Genomic DNA, 21,549 nt, shown 5'->3' with positions numbered 1-21,549 from the left:
TCTTTAAGTGAAGCCAGGGCTCTGCATCCACCACACTTCATATATAATGTTATGAACGAAAGGATATTTGGATGCTGAAGTTCTTCTCTGAGAATGTTTCACTGCTGGAAATAACATTTTTACAAGCTTCTGTATTCCCTTCAGTCCCTTCCTAACAGGACCTCCTGTGGGGAGAACTTGGTGTTTCTCATTCCAATAATACCTTTGAGTAACGTTTATAATTGTCTGCTAACAGTCATGTGTTTTTTAGCAATAATAAATCATACTCAAATCTGCTTCCTTGCTAAAAATGTCTTTAGCAGTGCTTTTGAAGCAGTCGTTGGATGGACTGCAGCCTTTGCCAGGCTGTCATGGCATTTATGCTTTTGGTTTCCCTGGAGCTGCAGAATGTGGGGTTTATTTATGGAGTACAATTTGCCATTTGAAGTGGTAAAAGCCATCACCTTCCCCCGCGCTTCTCCTGCTATCCCCCCCACACACACACCCTTAGCAAGCGCTGGTTGCTCTTTAGTCCTGTTAGGCAGTTCTCATCTCTCTGCAGCTATTCTGCTGATGATGCGAGGAGAACGTTATTCCTGTAGTAAAACTGGCTCTGATCTGGAAACCAAATCACCAGACAGTGAATGATATCTTTGTATTGTCTTTGTGTCCAGCGTTGTGGTTCATTCAGTTACTATAGTTGATATTGCTGCTTATTTAGCATTTTTCTCAGTTGTTTGGAGTCTCTGCAGGTAGTAAGTTATGGGCATTCAATTCAGCAAGCTGAGAGTCACGGGAGAGCTGGACTCCGCTTAGCTCAGTGTTGCAAGCGTGCAGGTGGATGGCAGCCATCCTTTTCCACCTGACCTTGCACAGCAGTACCTTCCTGAGGTTTATCGTACCGTATGTAACATACAATACTTGCTTCTACTAGCTCTATGCTTCTGTAGTTTTATTTGATACCTTTTTGGGTTTTCTTTGAGAAAATTTATTTCCATTTTCCCAGTTTGACTGGGTTTTTTTTGCCATCTGTGTTTTGCTGTCTGCTTCTAGTTTATGTTTTTGTTCTGCCATTCAGTGTCCTCATGCCCATTTGTTTTCTGTATGAAAACAGTAGCGTTAGGATCTCCCTCGGGTGCACAGTCTGGGTGACGGTAGGTGAAGGATGAATGTTGCTTTTACAGTAGGATTTCAGGTCATTAAGGGCGGATGGTGGCTGAGTGTCTGCTAGCATCCTGTTTGGTCCTCAGAGAAGGGAAAGCTGTGCGCAGTCAGCGCCAGCACCTGTGAATGTAACTTTGCCTCTTGTTTCCTTTCCCAAACTGCTTTTGCTAGGAAGACCACTTTAAGGTGCGATGGGAAAACAACTTGAGCATATCGGGTCTCTGCCAGGCTAAAGGTATCTATGTCATGGTTTTAACAACAAAAACCAAACAATATATATATATAAAAAAAAAAAAAGAGGGGGGGACAATGACAAAAAAAAGAACTCCAAAAATATGCATCAGCTGGAGGGCAGGGGTGAAGGGAGAGAGGTAAGACACTACCTGGGCTTGAGCAGGAGGGGTACATGGCACAGCAAGGGAGCCGGTGAGTGCCGGGGGCGGGGAGGGAGCGGAGAAGCAAAGTGAGTGTGAAACAAGAGCTTGGGGTGGCAGTGGCTGGGGGCTTGTGGTTTTGGGGAAGTGGAAGGAGAGGGGTTGGGACAGGGAAGCATTTTGTAACCTGTGGCCTGCTCCATAAAGAGTGCAATGGAAATCCTGAGCCCAACGAGAACGGGAGAACAAAAAGCGTGTAAAAAAATTAGGGAAGCAGAGGAGATTGTGTGACACAAGGGAAAGCCAAAGAGGAGGAGCTGGCAGTGCCGTTATGGAGAGCAATTCTGATGCTACTATTCATTGGCAGAGGCACATCATCTGATTTCCTTACCATGTTCAAAGGCCTGATAGCCCTGCATGCGTTGTCCTAATTTTCTGGCTTGCTGCCTTACATGTGCTGTCCCCACAGATCGCTGGGTTCACAGCTTTGCTCCGTTTCTATGTCCATTTCGCTTTTGCCAAGTCAGCACATTGGTGCATCTTAGTGAGGAGTTCCTCTGAGCCTGCTGCAAGACTTCGAGGCAGCGAGCCCAACTTGGGGCAGAGAAGGGATGTGGCTACAATGCTATAAAAATCTCTTCTGTATCGACTGCAAGATGTAGCGCCTTCTTAATAATGCTAGACAAATGATGCTGTAATATTAAACTGTTCTTCTCAAGAGTTCAAAGCATCCCAGTCCCACCAGCACATAGGAGGTAAATACTACAGCAGTCCTGTAATACATGTGGGTGAATGCAGAGCAGACATACCCTGAGGCAGAGAAGTGGTAGAGGGGATGAGTTACGGCTGGGAGTAAAACTGAGAGTTTTCAACTCCTGGCTTGGGACAAGCCCGTGCAAAAGGTGAAAGGTAATATCTGAATTGTTGTATGAGGGAGATGTATGTGATATACCGGTGTTCAGCTAGAAGCCTGTTAAAAGCTTTTACCAGAGGCATTGGGATGGTTTTTGACTTGCAGAGGTGGTCTGTCACACAGTGAGGTGCAAGGCTTGCTTGTGCTTCCCTACAGTCCAACACTGTGAGGGAGGAGAGAAGCTGTGAAACCTGTCTTGTTCTATTCAGTTATCTGTGATTAGTTCAAACATTTGCTTATACATGCTGGAGCTCTTATGGGAAGTGAATTTAAAATACTAGCAAAACATGGCAGAATAATTGGCAAATGCAAGTGTTAGGTCATAAACGTGTTCTGTATCAATATCGTAGACCATTTTGTGGCATTGATTTTTCTGATGTCTAAGCTCACCAAATCAGTAGACTTGTCATCAGCGTTCTGTGAGGGAGAAATGACTGAGTTTAAGAAGCGGTGGGAGGGGGGTGCTGTGAGTGGCCCAGGACGGCATCGCATCGGCTGCGAGGGCTACCCGCTTTCCCCCTTTTTACGCTGAGGAGCTGCTGCAGGGCTGACTTCCAGCCAAGACTTTTCAGTGAAGTATTTGTATCTAGTTTCCCTAGCCCCTCACAAAGGAGGGAATCTGTGGCTTCCTAACTTTTTGGGAAAGGGCGAGAGTACAAAAAGGAAGATTATTCTCTTTTATGACTATTTTTTTTTTTAAATCTTAAAATGAACTTGGCAACTCTGTAACTCTCCCTTAGGAAAGCAGCCTGTCTCCTGGAGGATTGCTCCCACTGCTTCCAGTTTCTTCTAAAAGAGTCTTGACAACCAAAAAGCAAAGAACCTCAAGGGCTTTCCAAGCCTGTTGGGATTTAAGGATTCATTTTCAACTTGGCAGTGAGTGCTGGACTCAAATGCATCTCAGCAGAGATACCGAACGGCAACAGCCTCCTACCCTGTCAGTGCAAAAGCCACCTCCTCCTTTCTGTTAGCGGCCCCTTCCCTTACCTCGGGGGCTGACAAAGGCAGAAAGAAATCCTCCTGTCCGGGAAAGCACAGAAGGCTCTGCATGCAGATGCTTGTGCTGTGGTGAAATAACGAAACAGTCTGTGCTTTCTGTGGGCTCCTGGCCAGCAGCAGAGTTCCTCTCCAGCAGGCAGTGACACAGCACCGCTGCTGAGCTGCCCTTCAAACAAAAGCTCCATGAGAAAAAACCCTCTGGTGAGCAGAAGAGCCAAGAGAAATCAAGTTTTGTTTCGTGCCAAAGCCTGATTTATTTTCTCAGACACTTTCTCAGCAGAATGCACATTCTATGTATTCTGTTGAAAGATTCCCCAGGAAATAAGACAGAAATGAAAGAAAAATAAGTTATTAAATAGCAAGAGAGGGTTTTGAACAACCACCAAATTCCTGTGCATCCTCAAAGGAAAAGGAGAAAAGCTTATGTGCAGGTCTTCAGCAAGCCAAGGGCACTATAGAAAGGCAGTGTGCCAATTTTCCTATAGATTTTAAATGCTTTCCGTATTGAAATATGTAACTTACATTCCAGGCATTAACAAAAAAAAAAAAATGCTGACATGTACGGTTATATCCTGTGCCATTGCTGTATGTATATGTTCTGAATGCTGTCGTTTGGGACTTGTTCTGTTTGAGTAGGTGGAAGGTATTTTTCCACTTTGTATCACAGTTCCCCTGTGAGGGTATATATGTGCTCGGAGAAGCTGGAAAAGCGCTGGTGCAGGCTGTTGGGCAAGCCATGAGCCTGGCCCCGCGCAGGCACGATATAGGCATTTAATCTGTGAAACGTCTGCGGTTGCTTCAGTGTGATGTGTGGTGCGTGGCAAATTTCAGTGTAGTTAATGATGGCTGTAGAACTCAAATACTTTCCAAAGCATTTCACAGGGCATTTATTCTATAGTTTTGTTTTAATGTCATTTATAATCTTTATGTAATGTGCAGTGGATAAATTTATAAGCCATTCTGGTGATCCAGCTGGATTATGACTATAATTAGTGGAAAATTCATGGCATATGGAAAAAAATGTCCTGTTCTGTGAAGATAAATCATACCTCCACACTCCAGATTAGAATTTCTTGGAGCCAACCACATGGCCATAAGAGACTGAACTGATACAGTATACTTATTTCCTGAAGATTCCTTAACCACCACCACCAAAAAAAAAAAAAGTAAAGCTGCTGGTGTTTTCCAGAGGGAAGCAGATCAAACTATCACCACTTTTAAAAAAAATTCATCGTGTGATAATGTCACTAAAGGTAAATTACTATTCCTTAGTCACTTTTTCAAAAGCAAGATAATTCAGAATTGTTGGTGAGGGCTGTGGTTAAATCCTGCCTGGGCCAAACATCACCAATTGCACTTCAGAGAAGAACCTAACGGAGATACTGCAGGGTCAGAGAGTTTGTAAATCCTACTTCAGTTTTGGACTGGGTGAGGCATCAGTGCCAAGAAAAAAAAAAAAGGCAAAAGAAAAAAAATTACATTACTCAGAACAAAGTGTTCTAGATGACCATTTTAGAATAGGTTAAAGCATTTTTAAAACATGTCATACTGACATACTTAAACTTTGGTATAATGCCAAAAACCTTCAGGATCAACCTTAATATTTGAATTCCACGGAATAACGCAGAGACTAGCAGCTTTACAGCTTACTGAAAATCAAATGTGTCCCAACAGAACACAGTTTAAATGTTTGTAATCATAAAGCAGCTGTATAATTGCATCATGGGCCCGCATTTGGTAATTAAGGGTTAAAGTAGCAATTGTTTTCTTTGACACAACAGAGACACTTTAAAGGTTTTGGGTTGGGGGGGGGGGGGGGGGGGGTGTTCCCCCTTGGCATTATCTGGGTTTCTTCGTTTTTGAATTAACGACCCTGAGCCCTCAGTCCACATCAGGATTACACTGAAGATGACTTCCTTGATTTGACTTATATTGTCCGTGATCGCTAAGAAATGAACCTATAGGGGTGTGTGTGTATATATATATATATAAAAAATTATACCTTCAGGTGCTCTGGTGTACCTGCACCACCTGTGCTAAAGAGCATGTGTTCAGAGCATTGGATTATAAACACGAGACACATCTTTGAAAGCTCGGTGATAGAGGACTGCGTTCTCTCACAGAGAGCGCAGCCCTGTGCTAGGAGGAAAAAGCCAAATTACTTTCTATGCTAGCTGAGCCTGTGGTCATGGCGTGGGGGTCCTGTAGAGAGACCTTAACTGGGGACTGCGGAGCATGGCTCTTCTATGGTCATTGAACAACAGGTTAGGACTTGAAAAACATGTCTAGTGTTTCAAGGCATTGATGAAGATCTCTGCCACCCTGAACCTAGTGAGGCTCAATTGCTGATAGCTCAGTTACTCTGAGCCTCCCCATTCCATTCACTTCCAGGTGAGGTGAATGAGATCCCGCTGCAGTGAATGACAGCCTGTGTCTTGACCTGATGCCCCAGGTGACATAGCTGATTGATGCTTAGACTTGTGCTCCTGGAACAGCTATAACCTTTGTCATAAAACCCTTTAATGACACTTAGTTAAGCCTCAGAATAGCATCTTTTTGCCCCAGGACTTGTGCTTGCCGGGAAAGGTTTAAGGTGGAAGCTTCACAGGTTTCTGTGTCTTTGAATCAGTAAAGTCAAGCTAGTAATATCCTTGATATCAGGGTACAAAGCCATAACGTGGTTCACCTCCTGGTAAGAAAAAAGGGAGCACAGCTCCCTGTGTATGCTTGCTTCGGGGGCAGAGGGTGGCCTTGCAGCTGGGGTGGGCCAGTAGTCACTGTAAGCCTGGGCTTTCTGGAAGAAACCCAGTCCATCGCTGGAGTCTAACAGAAAGGGCTGTGGTGGGGGCTGGCTGGGGAAACGGTGCTGGTGCTCGCTGTAGAAGTGAAGTGGGTCAGCAGGAAGAGCTGCAGGCTGTGGCAAAACACGGTGCTGAGTCTCCGGGGCCTGTTGGTGCTGAGCACTGTCAGGGACGTAGCGGCTCCTCTGACCCGTGCTGTGCATGCTGCAGCACTCCTGAGGCCAGCTATAGTCTGGGCGCATCCCACCCCGTGCCCGTGAAGGCCCCATTTGCTGCAAAGGGCACCCCCGCAAGCACGGGTGGTCCGAGCTACGGGCACGGTGCAGCGAGTACAGGTTTTGCCTGAGGTCACTGCAGCGATGAGGGCTGCCCATCACTTCTCTGTCCTGAGGGTTATGTATGGACCGAGTGTAGCCGCAGGTGTCATCGCCGATGGATAACACTGACATCTTCTCCAGGAGCAGCTGGTCCTGCAGTGGTTCTGGCTGTAGCATCTGCTGCTCTGGCCCCAGGTCTGAACTGGGACCACCAGCCCAGGCAGCAGATGACAGCGCAGGACGGCTCCCCCAGCACCACGCTGGGTAGTGGGAAGCCCCTGTGCAGCCACTGGCTTCTTGCAGCATTTCTGTGCAGGTGTCGCAGGGTGCAGGCTCTGCACCGGTCCTGTACAGTGAGTGGTTACGCTTCTCCTCCTCTTTGCCCAGGCTTAGCGGGACCTTTATTTTGGCCCTGAGCTCATCAGCAACTGACAGCTGAACTTGATGTGCTCTCTCTGGGTGGTAAAATTTGCATTTATTGCCATAGGTGCATTTTTTACCTGAAAGAATCAAAACACGAAACAGGAGGTTGTCACCAGCACCCACAACTAACACACACATTGCTTCTCCCCCAGCACTGTGTATTTTGCAGGGGCGAGGTGAGCACAAACAGCAAGAGGGGAAGTGCTGTTTTCCAATTCAGTACTTTTGGCCCCAGATTTAAATACTGCTGACCTAAAATAGCAGGGTGAAGCTGCAGTGAAAGCAAGTTTCTGCTATTTTGGAACTGTCTGAAATTCTTACATGTTCTGGTTGCTGCACACAGTGGGCTGGGAGACCTGCTGCTGCAGAGGGTGGCTTTAAAAAAAGGTATAGGGATTTACCTCTGGGAAACCTGCACATCACTGGAAAGCTGTTGGGAGGGGAGGGAGGGGAAGTGTTTGGATGGCCATTCCCTAGCACTACACCGCAATTCCACTCTGCAAAGTGAAAGGTGTGTGCAGGCTGGGGGGCCAGCACAGCCACGGCGCCCTGTTCGGGTGCTGTGTGCAGGCAAGGATGGAGGAACCAGAAAGAGCCGGTGCCTTTGCTGGGGCTGAAGCCATTTGAGCAGGAGAGGGGAAGAAGCATCACACGTTTGTGCAGCGCTGTCTCGAGTCCCTACCACGTGAAGCAGGCCAGCACGAGGCAACAGCATTTGCCCTTAGCTGAAGGAAAGTGCCGCTGGGAAGCAAGGGGCAGGAGGAAGAGGGGTGGCAGTTCACAGCACAGGGAGAAACCCACCATAGGGGCAAGGCTGCCACTTTGGTTGAGGAAGCACTGGCTTTTTGCTGAGGAAGTTGTTAAGAGTGGGTCCGTGCCGGCCTAACGGATCATCAGGAGGCATAAACCTGAAAAAGGAAAGAGTCACCGGGGTAGCAAACATACCTCGAGCTTTTGGAGCTGAAGTGCCATCACAGCTTGTAGCGTGAGGTCATGGCAGGAAATCCTTGCCCTCCTTTTGTGTCCTGGCCTTCAGGACTCAGGCTGTTACTAGACTCACTGCCTTCTGCCTGCTGAGACAGCAGTGCCTTCTCCTAATACCATAAAACACCTGGGAAGGCACGGCAGCCCCAGCCCCATCGCTTCCTTTCCCTCTGAAGCAGCCTCTTCTGTGGCCCCAGCACTGGGATCCTCACCATCAGCTCCCTCCCACAGCAAACTCACTTTTCTCTTACTAAATACTTGTAGGAGAACGAGGACTAAAAAGCCAGCAGTTAATTCAGAGCTACAGCTGATGGTGACATGGTGCAATAAACAAGCCCAACCTTTTTCAAGGATTCAGTAAAAGGCTTCCTGCTATGAGGCCTTCAGAATGCTCATGTAAAACTGTTTATTATTCTGTGCCAGTACCTGAATGTAATGCTTCAGGAAAAAAACTAAGTAGCTTCTCTGGACTTGTTTACAAATGAATCTGCACCACAGCCCCCCTGGAACAGCTCTCTGCTGAAGGGAGTTGCAGGCAGGAGAGGAAGGGAGGCACTCGGGGAATTTGGTTATCCACATAATGGGACTGAAACCTCCAACATCAAGCTGTGGTTTTAGAGAGGTTCCCAAAGCTGTGCCAAAAGTGTTCTGCTGAAACTATTCAAACAGGCTTCACAGTAAGGAGGTAGACTTTCTGAGGGAAGGGCCCTGAAAAGGTGTGGCAATCCCTACAAAATAGGAAGGAAAATATCACATAAATATTTGTAACCCATTAGTAACTAGGGAAGAAACCTGCTGGTAAGGTGGGTGTCAGTCTCTTTTCCCAGGCCACAAGCAATGGGACAAGAGGAGATGGCCACAAGCTGTGCCAGGGAAGGTTTAGATTGGCTATTAAGAAAAGTTTCTCCACCAAAATGGTTGTCGAGCACTGGAACAGGCTGCCCAGGGAGGTGTTGGGTCACCATCCCTGGAGGTGTTTAAAAGATGTGCAAGTGTGGCGCTTAGGGACCTGGTTTAGTGGTGGACTTGGCAGGGCTGGGTTAATGGTTGGACTCTAATGATCTTAAAGGTCTTTTCCAACCTAAAGAATTCTGTGATTCTGTTATGGACCAGAGCTTTGAGAAATACAGTATGCTGATGTTCAGAAGCTTCACTTCTGTGAACAACATCACAGGGGAACTGAAACCCAGTGGCAAGCACTCCCATCCAATTTTGGTGGCAGGATTGCCAAGACCCAGAGAGAGTAGCACTGCGTAAGGCAGCTTCCCTGCTTGCGCCCATCCGTGCGTGCTGGATGTCTCCGAGTGCATTTTCCCAGCCAGACTGATGGCCGATGACACCTCTGCTGCTAGGAAACTCAGACAAAGCAGACAAAGTTGGTGTATACCAACCGAGGAGTGTACAGCTCAGCCTCGCAGGCACGGCACAAGTGCCTTAATGAAACCCTTCCCCAGGGGAGATGGTGAAGGGCAGAGAGACCAGTTCCTCGTCTCTTTTCTTGAAAGTCATCATTACAAAAACGTAGGGAAAAGTGCTGTTCTGCCTTGTAGGGGAATTAAAAATACTGCCAGATAGCCAGCCACCTCTCACGGATTTCATTCTGTTTCTTACAGGAAACAGAAATTAAAAGATACCGAGCCTTGGTTTAACATCCCAGTTTGGATTGGAAAGAAGCAAAGCTGGTCATTAATGCTGCCATTCAAATAGAGAAGTTCATTGAAGAGTGGCAGGGAAGGGCTATGACCAAAACTGAGAAGAAGTTACATACGAAAAGTTGCAGTAAATTCCTTTCAGAAAAAGACTTATGTACCCTGCTGCTGGTGGGAGGTGCACTGATGTTGGAGCTGACTTGGCCCGTAATGTTTGAATTCAAGATTAACAACAACTGTGTCTTACCTGTTACTGACAAAAGAGTACATGAGTAGTCGCTGCTCAATAAACCATTTCCACTCTGGGTTTTCATTCTGGAGATCCCGGTAATGGTCATTGGAAACAATAATTCCATCTTTCTCATAAGCAACTTTTACTATATAGCGATCATCATAGCAAACGACCCTCTTGCCTTTCACTTTCCGGGATGGGGTGTACACAAGGATTGATTGCTTTTCAAGCTCTTCAAGGATGTGCTGATCTAGTGGGGTCATTGGCAGAAATAAAAGGGGGGGGGAGAGAGAAAAAGATAAGTTAATTGATTAATAATGACCAGGTCTCAATCATGTGCTAGAAACCTACAGGAATCTCAAGCTGTTTCAACACTTTAGGCAACTTACAGTGGTGTGGTTTTCAGATGCAGGGATACCTGGTGGTTATTTGGCAACTTGAAAATTAGGTCTTTTACAAAAGCATCTACTTTAAAATCTGAGACACCCTTTTGTGGTTTTTAGGTCTTATCTGCAACAGGATGCCTTGATTTCTACAGTGACCCCCTCTGGTGCCCTTTTTACTCTGCTAGATGCTAGAAGGCTCATAACCATCCTGATATAAGCTTTACTTGGAGATAAAATGTGTCTGGCAAAATAAATAAACAAACCTCTTTTGCTGCTATTGAGGACACTCTGACTTCTTGCCATTCCCTGGATGCAGAAAGGCAGATCCCCAGCCACCTCATCTGCAGATACCAAGTTGCCAGCACAAATCGAGCAGATCTATTTTCATACAAACTGAATCTCACCACCCTCCCACGGACTTCAGCTGATGCACTTCCTTCTCCTGGAAGAGGAACCCATGTAGCTCCTATGCTGGGGGAACAGGCTAACAGATAACAGCCATGCAGCAGTGAATGTTTTGGATACGGCCATCTTTGGATAATGCGTGCAACAATCTTGTTGTCTCCTGGCTGGCCTTAAAAACTCCGCAAACTCATGAGCTGACAAACCTGTAACTCAGCTGGAAGCAACTTGTGCTTGTAAAGCAGAAGGCTCAAAGCAGCATAACAAAGTCTTGCAAGCAGTTTTATCTGCTAGCCAGAAGCATGCAGCAATAAAATAACGACTATACTGGATCTTCACACACCCCCACCTCCAAACTGCACCTAATGGTTGTCAAATTATGCCCAGGACAGTGACCTACCTGCAATGGGACTGTCTTGTCGAGGGGGCTCCTTCCTCCAGAGCGGGACAAAAACCTTGATGTACATGTGCCCCCTCTCTCGAAACCAATCCACTGCCAGCTGGATACCCCAGCAGGAAAATACCTCTTTATTTCCGTGACTATTAAAAAAAAAGAAAAAAAAAAAGAAGAATGGCGAGGCAAAGCTTTCAAGAAGCTTAGGGTTTTCTTTAACTAAGCCAGTAATGAAAAGGCAAAATAAACAGCTTGTGTGTCATACACCACTTTCCAAGAAAACAACCTGGCAGGGTGTCCTGGTTGGAGACATGCAAACACCTCCTCCAGTGGAACCAGAAACTTGTTCTCTGAAGCAGTCTGGATACTTAAGAACAGAGGTATCCTATCCTCATTTCTATGACCTGCCTGCTACCCAAGACTGTGCTTCCATCTGTGTCTGGCTGGACTTGGATCCTAAAGCACTGGCAAGATCTCAGGTTGTGTCAGACCCTTCGTGTGCCCTTGCTGATTACGGTTTGAGTACTGAGAGTTTCTTCTGGCGCAAGCAGAAACCCACAAGGCTCTCCTATGAGAAACAAAATGTGGGTATTTTCTTCTGTGGTGAAAGTGACATTCCCGATTTTAATGTCTGAAGCAGCTGCAAGTGTGATTGCAGGTCATTCAGCTGCTGACCTCTTCTGGAAACAGGAGTCAAACTATGGAGGAAGAAAAAGTAGAAGATGAAGGATGGGAAATACAGAGAACCTAAGCCAGGGCACCAAAAAAAGGACAAGACCTCAGTGAGATGGCCACAGGCCCCTCAGGCACATCTTTTTCTTGCCCTAGTCGGTGGATTTTGTCTTCATAGCACAGAGAGGCAGGAAAGCCCTAGGGCAGGTGCTGTAGAGGATGCAGGCAAGGCGGGTTCCGAAGCATTATCAATACCCAGAGCAAGACACAGAAAACAACCTCCAGAAAAAGTTAGGGTTGATATCCTTCTGAAGTTTCTCCTCCTCCCTTGAAAGTTCTCACTGTTTGTCATTTGCTTAACTAAATTTTGGCTGAAGTGCACGTGTAAAGGGACATAATTTGTTAACTACCCCTGCAGAAGGAGACAAAAATAAACTCTACACAAAGTCCTAAAATGGATAAATGCTCTCACAGTATCTGCAGAAACCTCATCCCTGTACTTTGAGCTTTTTGAGTAGTATCACCACAGTTTCCCTCAGGCTTTCATTCTCTGCAAAACGTACTTGTAAATTACTCTCTTGGTTACTACACCTACCTGCAGTGATGGACAAGTCAAGTATGATGATGCTGTCTTAAATGCCTCTCCTACCACCATCCCCCAGGAATTCATCTCTAGGTTCTGCCTACATCGGCCTCATAACCAAAGCTCTGTTTTACACCTAATATAAGTCTCAGTGCTAAAATGGTGACCGCAAATGAAAAGTAGTGCAGTTTGGGGGAAGAAACCTGGTTGCTTATTAATAGATACCCAGGCAATAGGAAGTCTTAAAAAACCGTCACTAAGAATAAATGGTCTGAAGTGCTCAACACATCTAATCTCCATTCTTGAACAGCTGTTTTCTTTGGTTTTAAAGGATAGGATCTACCCAGGATAGGTATAAAGTCACCTGGACAGGTGAATTGGAAGTTCAGGTGACTTTTTCAGATAACTACCCTCAAAAGCAGGGGTCCTCAAACTTTTTAAACAGGGGGCCAGCATGCAGATGAAGTGGCAGGAGGTCATCTGCGGCTGCTTGGTTCCCCCCCCCAGCCCCCGGCAGGGGTGTGGGTGTGTGTGTGTGTGTCTGTAAATACCGGGGGCCAGATTGAGGACCCTGGGGGGCCATATCTGGCCCACAGGCCATAGTTTGAGGACCCCTGCTCAAAGGCAAGGCTAGGTACATCTTTAATGCCACAACTCAAATGAAGTCCAGTGACAACCTGCTTTAACATTGACTCACATATATGACCCTGTCTGCTTTAAGAAAGTAGCTCTAGATATTCCTCCAGTACAGAAGGTTAAGCACTCAAGCACAAGTGATTCAGCCAAAATGCCAAGCAGAGCAAGCGAGAGTGTTTCTCACCATTATCACTTCATCCAGTTGCTGCTGCATTGCTACAGCCAAAGCTGAGGAACATATATCTAAAATGGTGTGTACACACGTGGCGTGCTGCAGCATCGACACGACTGAACACCAACATCTGCCGTGCAACGGAGCAGGGGCTTTAAACCTTCACATTCTCACTGTGTGGTGAATTTATGTTGCCCGACAACGAATTGCCTCCGGTCAGCCACCTTGCCCATGCACCCTGTAGCCCATGGACCATGACTGATCTGTCATAACTGAGTCCCATCTCCCTTTTGCCAGCAAGCAGGTACATTGCACATGGGCCACAGGTCGGCAGGGCCCATCTCCCAAACAAAAGCAGCAATTTGGCCTCGCTGTGACTCCAGCAATTAACCTGTAATTAGTATGCAGTGACTCCTTCTTAAATTGTGCAATTCCAACCCCTTTAGGAAGAAGTTTAGTCCAAACAACTCCTTTTGAAAACTGCAAATGGCACCATCTCCGCCCTATGGTGACAGAGCATCAGCCACAGCTTTGGCAGAAGGCAGAGAGCCTAATGCATGACTCCGCTGGCCTAGAAAAAGGCCTCTGTACCTATCACAGCTTAAAAACTAGGTGTAAGTACAAGCACTAGACTAGATGGCTTCTTCAGTGTGCAGTGAATAGGGTTATGGCAGTTCCCTTTTCATATTAACTCAACTCTATTGATTTTTTATCACTAGCCTTGCTAAACTGCCCTGCCCGCTTCCCGTGGATGGGCTGGCAGGCGGATAAGTTTCTCATTATGTCTGATGGAAACGCAAGGTGTACTGAGACACTTGGCTAGTGAGGCTGGCTGAAGGAAAGGTTATTTCCCATTCAGTTTCTATGGATAGGCTGATCGATGATTGAGACCACCGGCTCACCCGCTTTATTACCCTGGGGCCTATTCAAAACCTTGCACCCCACAATAGCCGGCCCTCAACACCGACTCTGAGATGCTCCAGAAACACCAGTCTTAAGATAGAAATACAAATGCTCAAGGCATTTTTCTTCACACAAGCAACTGCCTCTCCCAGCTTCCACTTTTTGACAGCTTCATTCCCAAACTGCTGCTTCTCCTGCACTTTTATGGTCGTTGGTGTTGATGATGAAGTTTATCCAGCAAGGAAAACTAACAGCCCTTTTTCCTGATTTCTGCAAGCATCCCTTCTCCATCTGACAGCAGCAAAGCAGAAAAATTAAAATGAGGATACTGAAAGCACTCACCAAGCCTGTCCCGTTAGCCAAAGCAAGTGCCATTCAGCACCACTTTGAAAGGCATCCAGGTGAGGAAAGCACCCCCTTCCAGGCTACGTCTGTTTAGTACAAACTGAACTGACAAGCTCAATAGTCTTCTGCATCATCCAGGTAGTCTTAAATTTAGCAAGACAGAGGTTGGGGATGACTGAGAAGAGCTGTAAAACCTTTCTGAAACTCAAAAGTACTTCACATTCCTTTAATTCTTTCTAGGTGAATGATGACGAAACCACAGCAGAACACCAGCTTTCAATAATCTAGCAGGCAAACATCTCTCAGACTCACAGTTTGGAAATTACTCTACAAAAATATTTAGATTTTACATGCCAAGAAGTACATGTGGCTTCTTGAAAACCCATTTAGGTGGGCACGTGGTCGAGGAAAGCAGTATGGCATACTGGTTCAAGCCATCTGCTGCACATTACCTGTAATGATGTTTGTTTTAAATAGTCTCTGTCTAGAAAGCTCCTATGCACAGGCTGGCACAGTGGGATGATCTCAGAGCTTTCCCAGAGTACTCCAAGCTCAAAACACACACTATTTATTTCAGTAGCCACAAACTTACTCTTGGCCTCCTGTTCAGTGGCAAGGGTGCATCTTCTGCTGTCTTGGAAACTACACCGTTCTCTGCCTTGCCCACCTCTGCCTGCTCTAAAAAAGGCCTGGTAAATAGGTGAGGGCCAGGTTGTGCCAGCAGAATGGGGCACGTGGCCAGTCAGCGGTAGCATTGCCCTTAACGCAATGAAGGCTCAGCTCGGCCACTCAGCCTCAATGGGGGCTCATTTCTTGTGTAGAGAGGCAAGAAGGATGCCCCAAGGAGGGTCCAGGGTGAAAATGCAAATGGGAGCAGGAGACCCTAACACCTGGCTGCCGAACTCACAGCCCAGGCAAGGCGAAGCAATTTTGGTCTGTTGCGTGTTTCTCATTCGTCGTGAGCTGCCCTGACCGAGGAACCCTCCGTTTTCAGATGGGATTTCTCCCTTCATCCAGAAGATGGCATAATTCGCTTAAGGCTCCAGTTGCTCTGGATGCCTGTGTCCTCTTTACCCTCTAACCAGAGGGGATGGGGTCCCATCCCACCTCACACCAAAGCTGACCGAAGGGGGAAGCCCTCCTCTGCCCTGTCCCAACATGCAGCGACGAGCTTGGCTTGGCCCTGCTGTGAACGGACAGGGAAGTTAGGAGGGAAAACCGATGGACACCCAGCGTGTCGTGGACTCTGCCGGGCCTCCGGCTGTTCACATTGCTCCAGTAAACAGAGGCCAACCCACTGCTGTATTTGTGCTTCCCATCCACACGGATGCGCCGGGCTCCCCCTCGGTAAGGCTGCTTTCACCGTGCCAGGACGCTGCTTAGGAAATGTGATTGGCCAGGGCGAGTTGTTACGACATTTCCCAGAAGCAGAATTAATTAAGGAGGAAATGAGACTATTCAGTACAAGTCAACTATCAATTCCCTGATGTTTCCATAAAAAAGAAGCCAAAACAAAACCCAACAAAAATATACAAGCCAGGAACATTTCTGGGGTTTACTTGCAAGTCAGAACACCACAACTGTGATGTTGTTAGGAACCAGTCACCTGTCTTTGTTTTCTCTCTCCTTCTTAGGTTAGCTGGGGTGTTCTGTCTATCCGTTCATCAGTTTTTCGTGGAAACTCCTCAGCATATATATTTAGAGATCCTAGGTTCCCATTTGAAAAGGCAGGGAGACAGCAGGGGTGAGCTAAAGGGGAGGGTGAGCTGCTGAATCATAGCGCCCCGAGCAGCAGCGGGGAGCTGGCTGTTGGCTTGTGAAGGGTCAAAACGCGGAGCGAGCCAGCGATCGCATTTGGTGAGCGTCCTTATGGGCATAGAGACAGCAGGTCCCTAGAAGCCGTGCCTCAGCCAAAGAGCGGGAGTAAGCAGCGGTTCATGCCACCGTGGTAAATACATCAACGCATCTCTCACCAGAGGAAAAAAACCATACTTCAAGCCATCAGCTTTAAAATTCAAAAGCTTCAGAGGAAGAGAGATCCCTTCCAGGAAAACAGAGCTTACCTCATTGCGACATTGCTGCCGTCGATCACAATGGGTCGCAAGTAACTAGAAGAATCACTGCCATCTTCTCCAGGCCACTTTGATGCCGGTGTAGTGCTACATGATCCACGGGCAACAAGTTTTAGTGGGGAAGGCCGAGCCTGGCTCTCCAGAGCTTGAGGTTTGCTCCCCATCCGAATCAGCTCTTTCAACACATCGTCTTCCAAGGCTTCTTGGCCCAGGTTCTCCAGCACTTTGTAGATGTCCTGCTTACCATAGCCCAGCTTGCAGAAAAAATCCAGCTTGCTCTGGTGCACTTCCACCCCTGCCGTAGAAGCTTTTCTGGAGCATGGTGGTACTGGTTTGCTAGAAAGTGAACTGGCCAGTGCCATCTTAGCAGGCATTTACGCTCCTTTAAACCCAGTGCCCCTGTTGTCCCAGCCTTGTCCAACAGGCATCAGCTTTAGGGAGGGAAAGATTAGAAACAACAAAACACAGGCGTTAAGGAAGAATGTGCAGTATCAGTTATTTGCCCAGCGCACAGCAAAGAGACTCTCTGATAGCTGTCTCTGAAGAGACTGTCCAGTCTTCTCCCAGCATTAAAGCATTTTTCTGGCCCACTCTTATTTATAAAAGCCCTGAGCGTCCCGTGCAATGTTTATCGCTCTCCAGGAGTTATGATGTCAGACAGGTGTCACCCTGCTTCATGAGCCTTGCAAGCCTGCCAGCACACAGATACGCTGTATGCGTAAGTTTGTTCCTCAGACTTACCTCACAGGAAACTATACGAAGGACGGTGTAACCGGGGATTTTCATTTTGCTCAGTGTGGTTTGTAAGCCACAGATAAAAATCTGTTGAATGCTGTTGGATGAGCTCAGATGCCATAGCAACTTAACAACTATAGCAAATTTCATCAAGTGAATTAAGGAAACATGTTTGCAAAGTAGCTGGGAACACTGACTTTTTTTTTCTTTTTTTTATAGTTTTATGTTTCCTAGTATATGTCCGTCTGTGTATACACAGACATACCTTATGAATTTCTGTCACTCATCTGTTCCGATGATGCCTGGCTTACTCTTTTCCTGTTATTTGCTGTTTCAGTAAGGACTACTATATTGAGAGAAGCAGCTTGTTTTTTGAAAGCTGTCAGGGCAGTGGTTGGAAGCAGGCAATCTGAAAAGCAGTTTCAATTTCTCTTATATTTATTGACAAAAGAAACTGGTAACTCAGAAATGAGTGTGCAGGAGCAGCAGAAAGGTACCTCAAGCTTCTCCAGAACTGCACTATTTGCATTTCTGGTCTACCCAGTAAGTGAAGGCGACGCGCAGCATCCACAGGTGTACCCAGCACCGCTTCAGCCCAACAAGTGTGACAACAGAAGGGCATACACCGTAACCACTCATCCATCAAGCCAAACATCTCTGGTCACTGGTGGCGTACCTGCCCTGAAGCTTCTCTTGCCACATCTCTGCAATTATTGGTGCTACCTGGATAAAAGCTGTGGCTGGTTCATCTACCCACATGTAGGGCTTAAGGGTGGCCCCTCTTCCCTTCACTAGCTGGCAAATGACACAGTATTAACTGACCGAACAACTACGTCCGTGATGAGCCCAGAGCCACAACCACACTGCACCCATTGGCTCCCCTGCCCAGCCCACCCCACCAGCCACGGGCCACCCCAGGAGCTCCGAAGCTAAAACCATCTGAAGGAAGGCACCGAGGACCTGGAGACAGGAGGTGGGAGAGAGGCCACAGTGCAGCACCTCCTCTAGGCATCAGAAGCCGCTCCCCCCCCCCCCCCCCCCGACTGTGGGGAAGAAATGTGCATTGGGTTCAGTTAATTTAAAACTGATTATTTCAGCAGGAAAACTGGATAATTAGTTGTAACCCTACCTCATACAACTTTGACCTTTACTTTTCTAAGTAACCTTATAACTTTCAGGTATTCTGTGGAAGAAATCTGGCTGTCTGTCAAAAGTGATAAATAGCATCAGTAAAATAAAAAAAAAATCCCTTAAGCACGCCATATACATAAGGGGAAAGCAGTTACCATGTGCATTTTTCCACCTCAACCAGAGTGCTGCTTAGCATAGCCAGTGGGCTTGACTGTTTTTCCTCACAGTACAATCCACAAGTCTAACAGTTTTCACATCTAATCCTTTTTTTTTAATTCATGGGTTGAAGATGTAAAGGTATTTGTCTACTTTTCATTACTGAAGTGGTTTCTTAGCTTTGAAATAGCTACTCACTGAACTAAAATACACGAAGGTATCTTTGTACCTAAATGCAGCTGAAGCTGTTGCAGCTGGGCTCGCACTGTAGCAAACCCTGCTTCCAGGTGTGCCGGCAGTGCCTCCAAACACTTCACATTTACTACTTGATTTTTATTTTTTTTTTTTTTATGTCTAGATTATTTTAGTAAATCATTGTAAAGGAACGACTTTAGTTGCTGTCTATCCTCAGGCTGAAAAGAAAACATTTAATACTCATTTTAATAGCCATCACTATTATTTTTTAAACTTGTGCACCTCTCTTTTTTCAGTATCAGAGCGATTTCCCACATTGCCATCATATTGTGCTGTGTGTATGTTTGTCCTGGATTTCACCAGAAAGCAAGTTCAATTCAACCCTTCAGAATTCTACCGGGCAGCTTTCCAGCTGCAGAGGGTGCAGAGGCCACCCCACCGCACACCCTGCACCCTTTGCAGCCCCAGCAGCACACACCAGCACACGCTGGACGGACGGCTAGACGGACGCTGCTCACCGCATCACATTCCCAGCCCAGGAAGCCCCAAGCCCGTGGTCCGGGTCTGCACCCTTTACTTCCTGGCACGCAGCATTTGGCAAGGTTTGGCCCTTCTGTACAAGCCACAAACCCCTTCGGCTCGGTGAGCTGGGGCAAAGCCGGGAGCGCTGAGCTCTGGGTGGCTGCCAGGGGCTGATACTTTATCGGCCATCACTGGCAGCGTGCCAGTTCTGCAAAGGTAACCACTGGATTTCTGCTGCAGTTTGGCCAAACGTGAAGACTGAGTGATACCGTGGCTGCCGGGTTTTCACAACAGAGAGAGTAAGTTTGAAACCCTCAGGTAAAAGCCTTGGTCACAGCCAACACTGAGGTTGCCCTTCTAAAGAGAGAATTAAAGGGCAGTAAAACCACTAGCCTACACATCAGTAAACAGTGGAGTGCCCAAGTCCAACAGGCTAGTTGGGTGCTAATAACCAGCACAAAAATACATGACAAGAGAAAAAATTGTGCATCACGGAGTCCTGCTTTTGCTATCACAAACAGGTTGTAAAATCCCATTTGTAAACTTTATGACCTTCATTTTCAAACTGCTTAGATTTCCTCCTGCCACTTTTTTCCCTCTGTCTCAGCAGATCCCTTGGGAAGATGCTCTTGTTTTCCCTCCACTGAAAGCCAAAGCCTTCTCATTTCCCGGCTAAATTTATCCACAGGTAACCACGTGCTCATCCTATGTTTAAAAAGCTTGAAAAACACCCCTCTCATCTGTGGTGTTCTGCCCCCTCTTGCATACACACACACACAGAGGGGATACCTCTAGTCATGTTTCCAAAATTCTATTTTAACCTTAATGTTTTAGCTATTAAGAAAAAAAATTACTTTTGACCAAAAAATTGGGAGACCTATCAAGGTCTTCTGTCTTTGTTATATTTTTGACAGATTTGGAAGATGATAAAAAAATAATTTGAAAGTTTTGTAAAAAATGTCTAAAAAAGTAGTGGTTACACTCCAGTTCCTCATCTCTAATGACTTTAAAGAATAATTTCTGCCTCGTCCTTCCACCAGGCTTTTGTCCCACTTGCGAGCAGGCAGAGCAGGACCAGGTGTCCCACAGGTGCTGCTGAAGCAACTCCTCCAGCGGCCTCCGGCCACGGAACCACAGCAAGGATCACCTTGGCTCAGGGGGTTGGGCTCCTCAAAGCCCCCACCAAGGCCCTGTCCTGCCACACAGGGCCAGAAGGGACACAGCCCCAGCCGCACCTGGTGTTGGTCAAGGCAGAGCAGGTTTGGGTCTTCTCTAGACCAGGTGTGCGTGCTGAGTAATGCCGGAGCGCATCAGCTCCCTGCCACGCTAGCGTTCCCCTGAACGCCTCAGGGCTGGGCCTCCTCGTCCTCCTCTGCCCCCGAGAACCACGCTGCAAGTCACCTGAGCCCGCCAGACCACCCCAGCCCTTCCACAAGCTGCTTCTCTGGAAGCAGGTGGGCTGCTCTGCTTTCAGAAAAGCAGGAAATTTTGCTTTCACAAAGTAGAGATGTACATAAACTCTTAAAAACAAGACCAGTCATTTACCGTCTTGTTGACTAAGAAAAGATTTTCTTCCCCACCTTCCCTGCTGCATTTGCCAGAAATAATCAAACCCAACTCCGCAGGGAGCAAGCTGTGCTCGGGGGCAGCCCCACTTGCTCTGCACCTTACCTGACTGCTGTTTTTTCTGTGTCCCAGCAGCACCGTCCCACCACTCGCCAGTCAGAAGTGGGACTCGGAGCAGTACCTAGCTCACAAGGAAGTCGCCAGCCTGTCTTTGGAGGCTTTATGGCAAGGTTGATGTCAACTGAGAGCAAACAAGTGCAGTGAGCAAGTTAGAGCTCACTCTGCAGGAAGGCTTTACTTCCTCATTTGGCTGGCCAAGCTCTCATTTAACTGTACAGGTTGATAAACTTTCACTTCGTTTTTCAAAAGGTAAAAAAAAAAAAAAAAAAAAAAAGGAAGAAGAAGAAGGAGGAAAAAAAAGAGGTTCCCAACACATCTCAGTTCTGAGTTACAGGCAAAGATGAGTCAAACCCACTGTCGTAGGGATCCACAACAACAGCCAGTAAACAAAACGACATGTGAATTCTGGGGCAGTGAAAAGTTTTCCACCGGGGATGCACTACCATGCTATTTTAGCCTCATCCCCCCAAACATCTGGCAAATTTCTAACCTTCAGGGACACGTGGAAAAAAATGGTTTTTTAAACAAATCAACATTTTGCTAAGCACCTGATATTGCAAAGCCTCATTCAAACACCTCCACATCTGAGGGAACCCGCTCTGGGATACCACAGTAAAATATCAAAAACCAAGCGACACCCCCTACCCTACTGGTGCCTCCATCTAAAGATTACTTCAGAGACACACAGCCTGTCCACAGTAAAGACCAAGGCACTTCCCAATAG

At 46.8% G+C, this 21,549-nt stretch overlaps 1 protein-coding gene across 1 annotated transcript; it reads right to left on the bottom strand.

Moving 5' to 3' along the window:
- Nucleotides 1–3,658: 3,658 nt before the first annotated feature.
- On the bottom strand, nt 3,659–20,992 carry ZC3H12D (zinc finger CCCH-type containing 12D). The gene is made up of 6 exons (XM_027795519.2): nt 20,811–20,992; nt 16,392–16,831; nt 11,024–11,163; nt 9,851–10,085; nt 7,772–7,878; nt 3,659–7,047 (listed from the first exon to the last, which is right to left on the bottom strand). Exons 2-6 carry the CDS (start codon nt 16,772–16,774, stop codon nt 6,032–6,034), a joined length of 1,881 nt encoding a protein of 626 aa, XP_027651320.2. The 5' UTR covers nt 16,775–16,831; nt 20,811–20,992; the 3' UTR covers nt 3,659–6,031.
- Between the last annotated feature and the right edge of the window lie 557 nt (nt 20,993–21,549).

This window comes from Falco peregrinus, chromosome 7, assembly GCF_023634155.1.
Source record: "Falco peregrinus isolate bFalPer1 chromosome 7, bFalPer1.pri, whole genome shotgun sequence".
Classification (NCBI taxonomy): Eukaryota; Metazoa; Chordata; class Aves; order Falconiformes; family Falconidae; genus Falco; species Falco peregrinus.
Note: the sequence above shows the minus strand (reverse complement) of the source record. Positions and strands in the feature narration are given on the sequence as shown.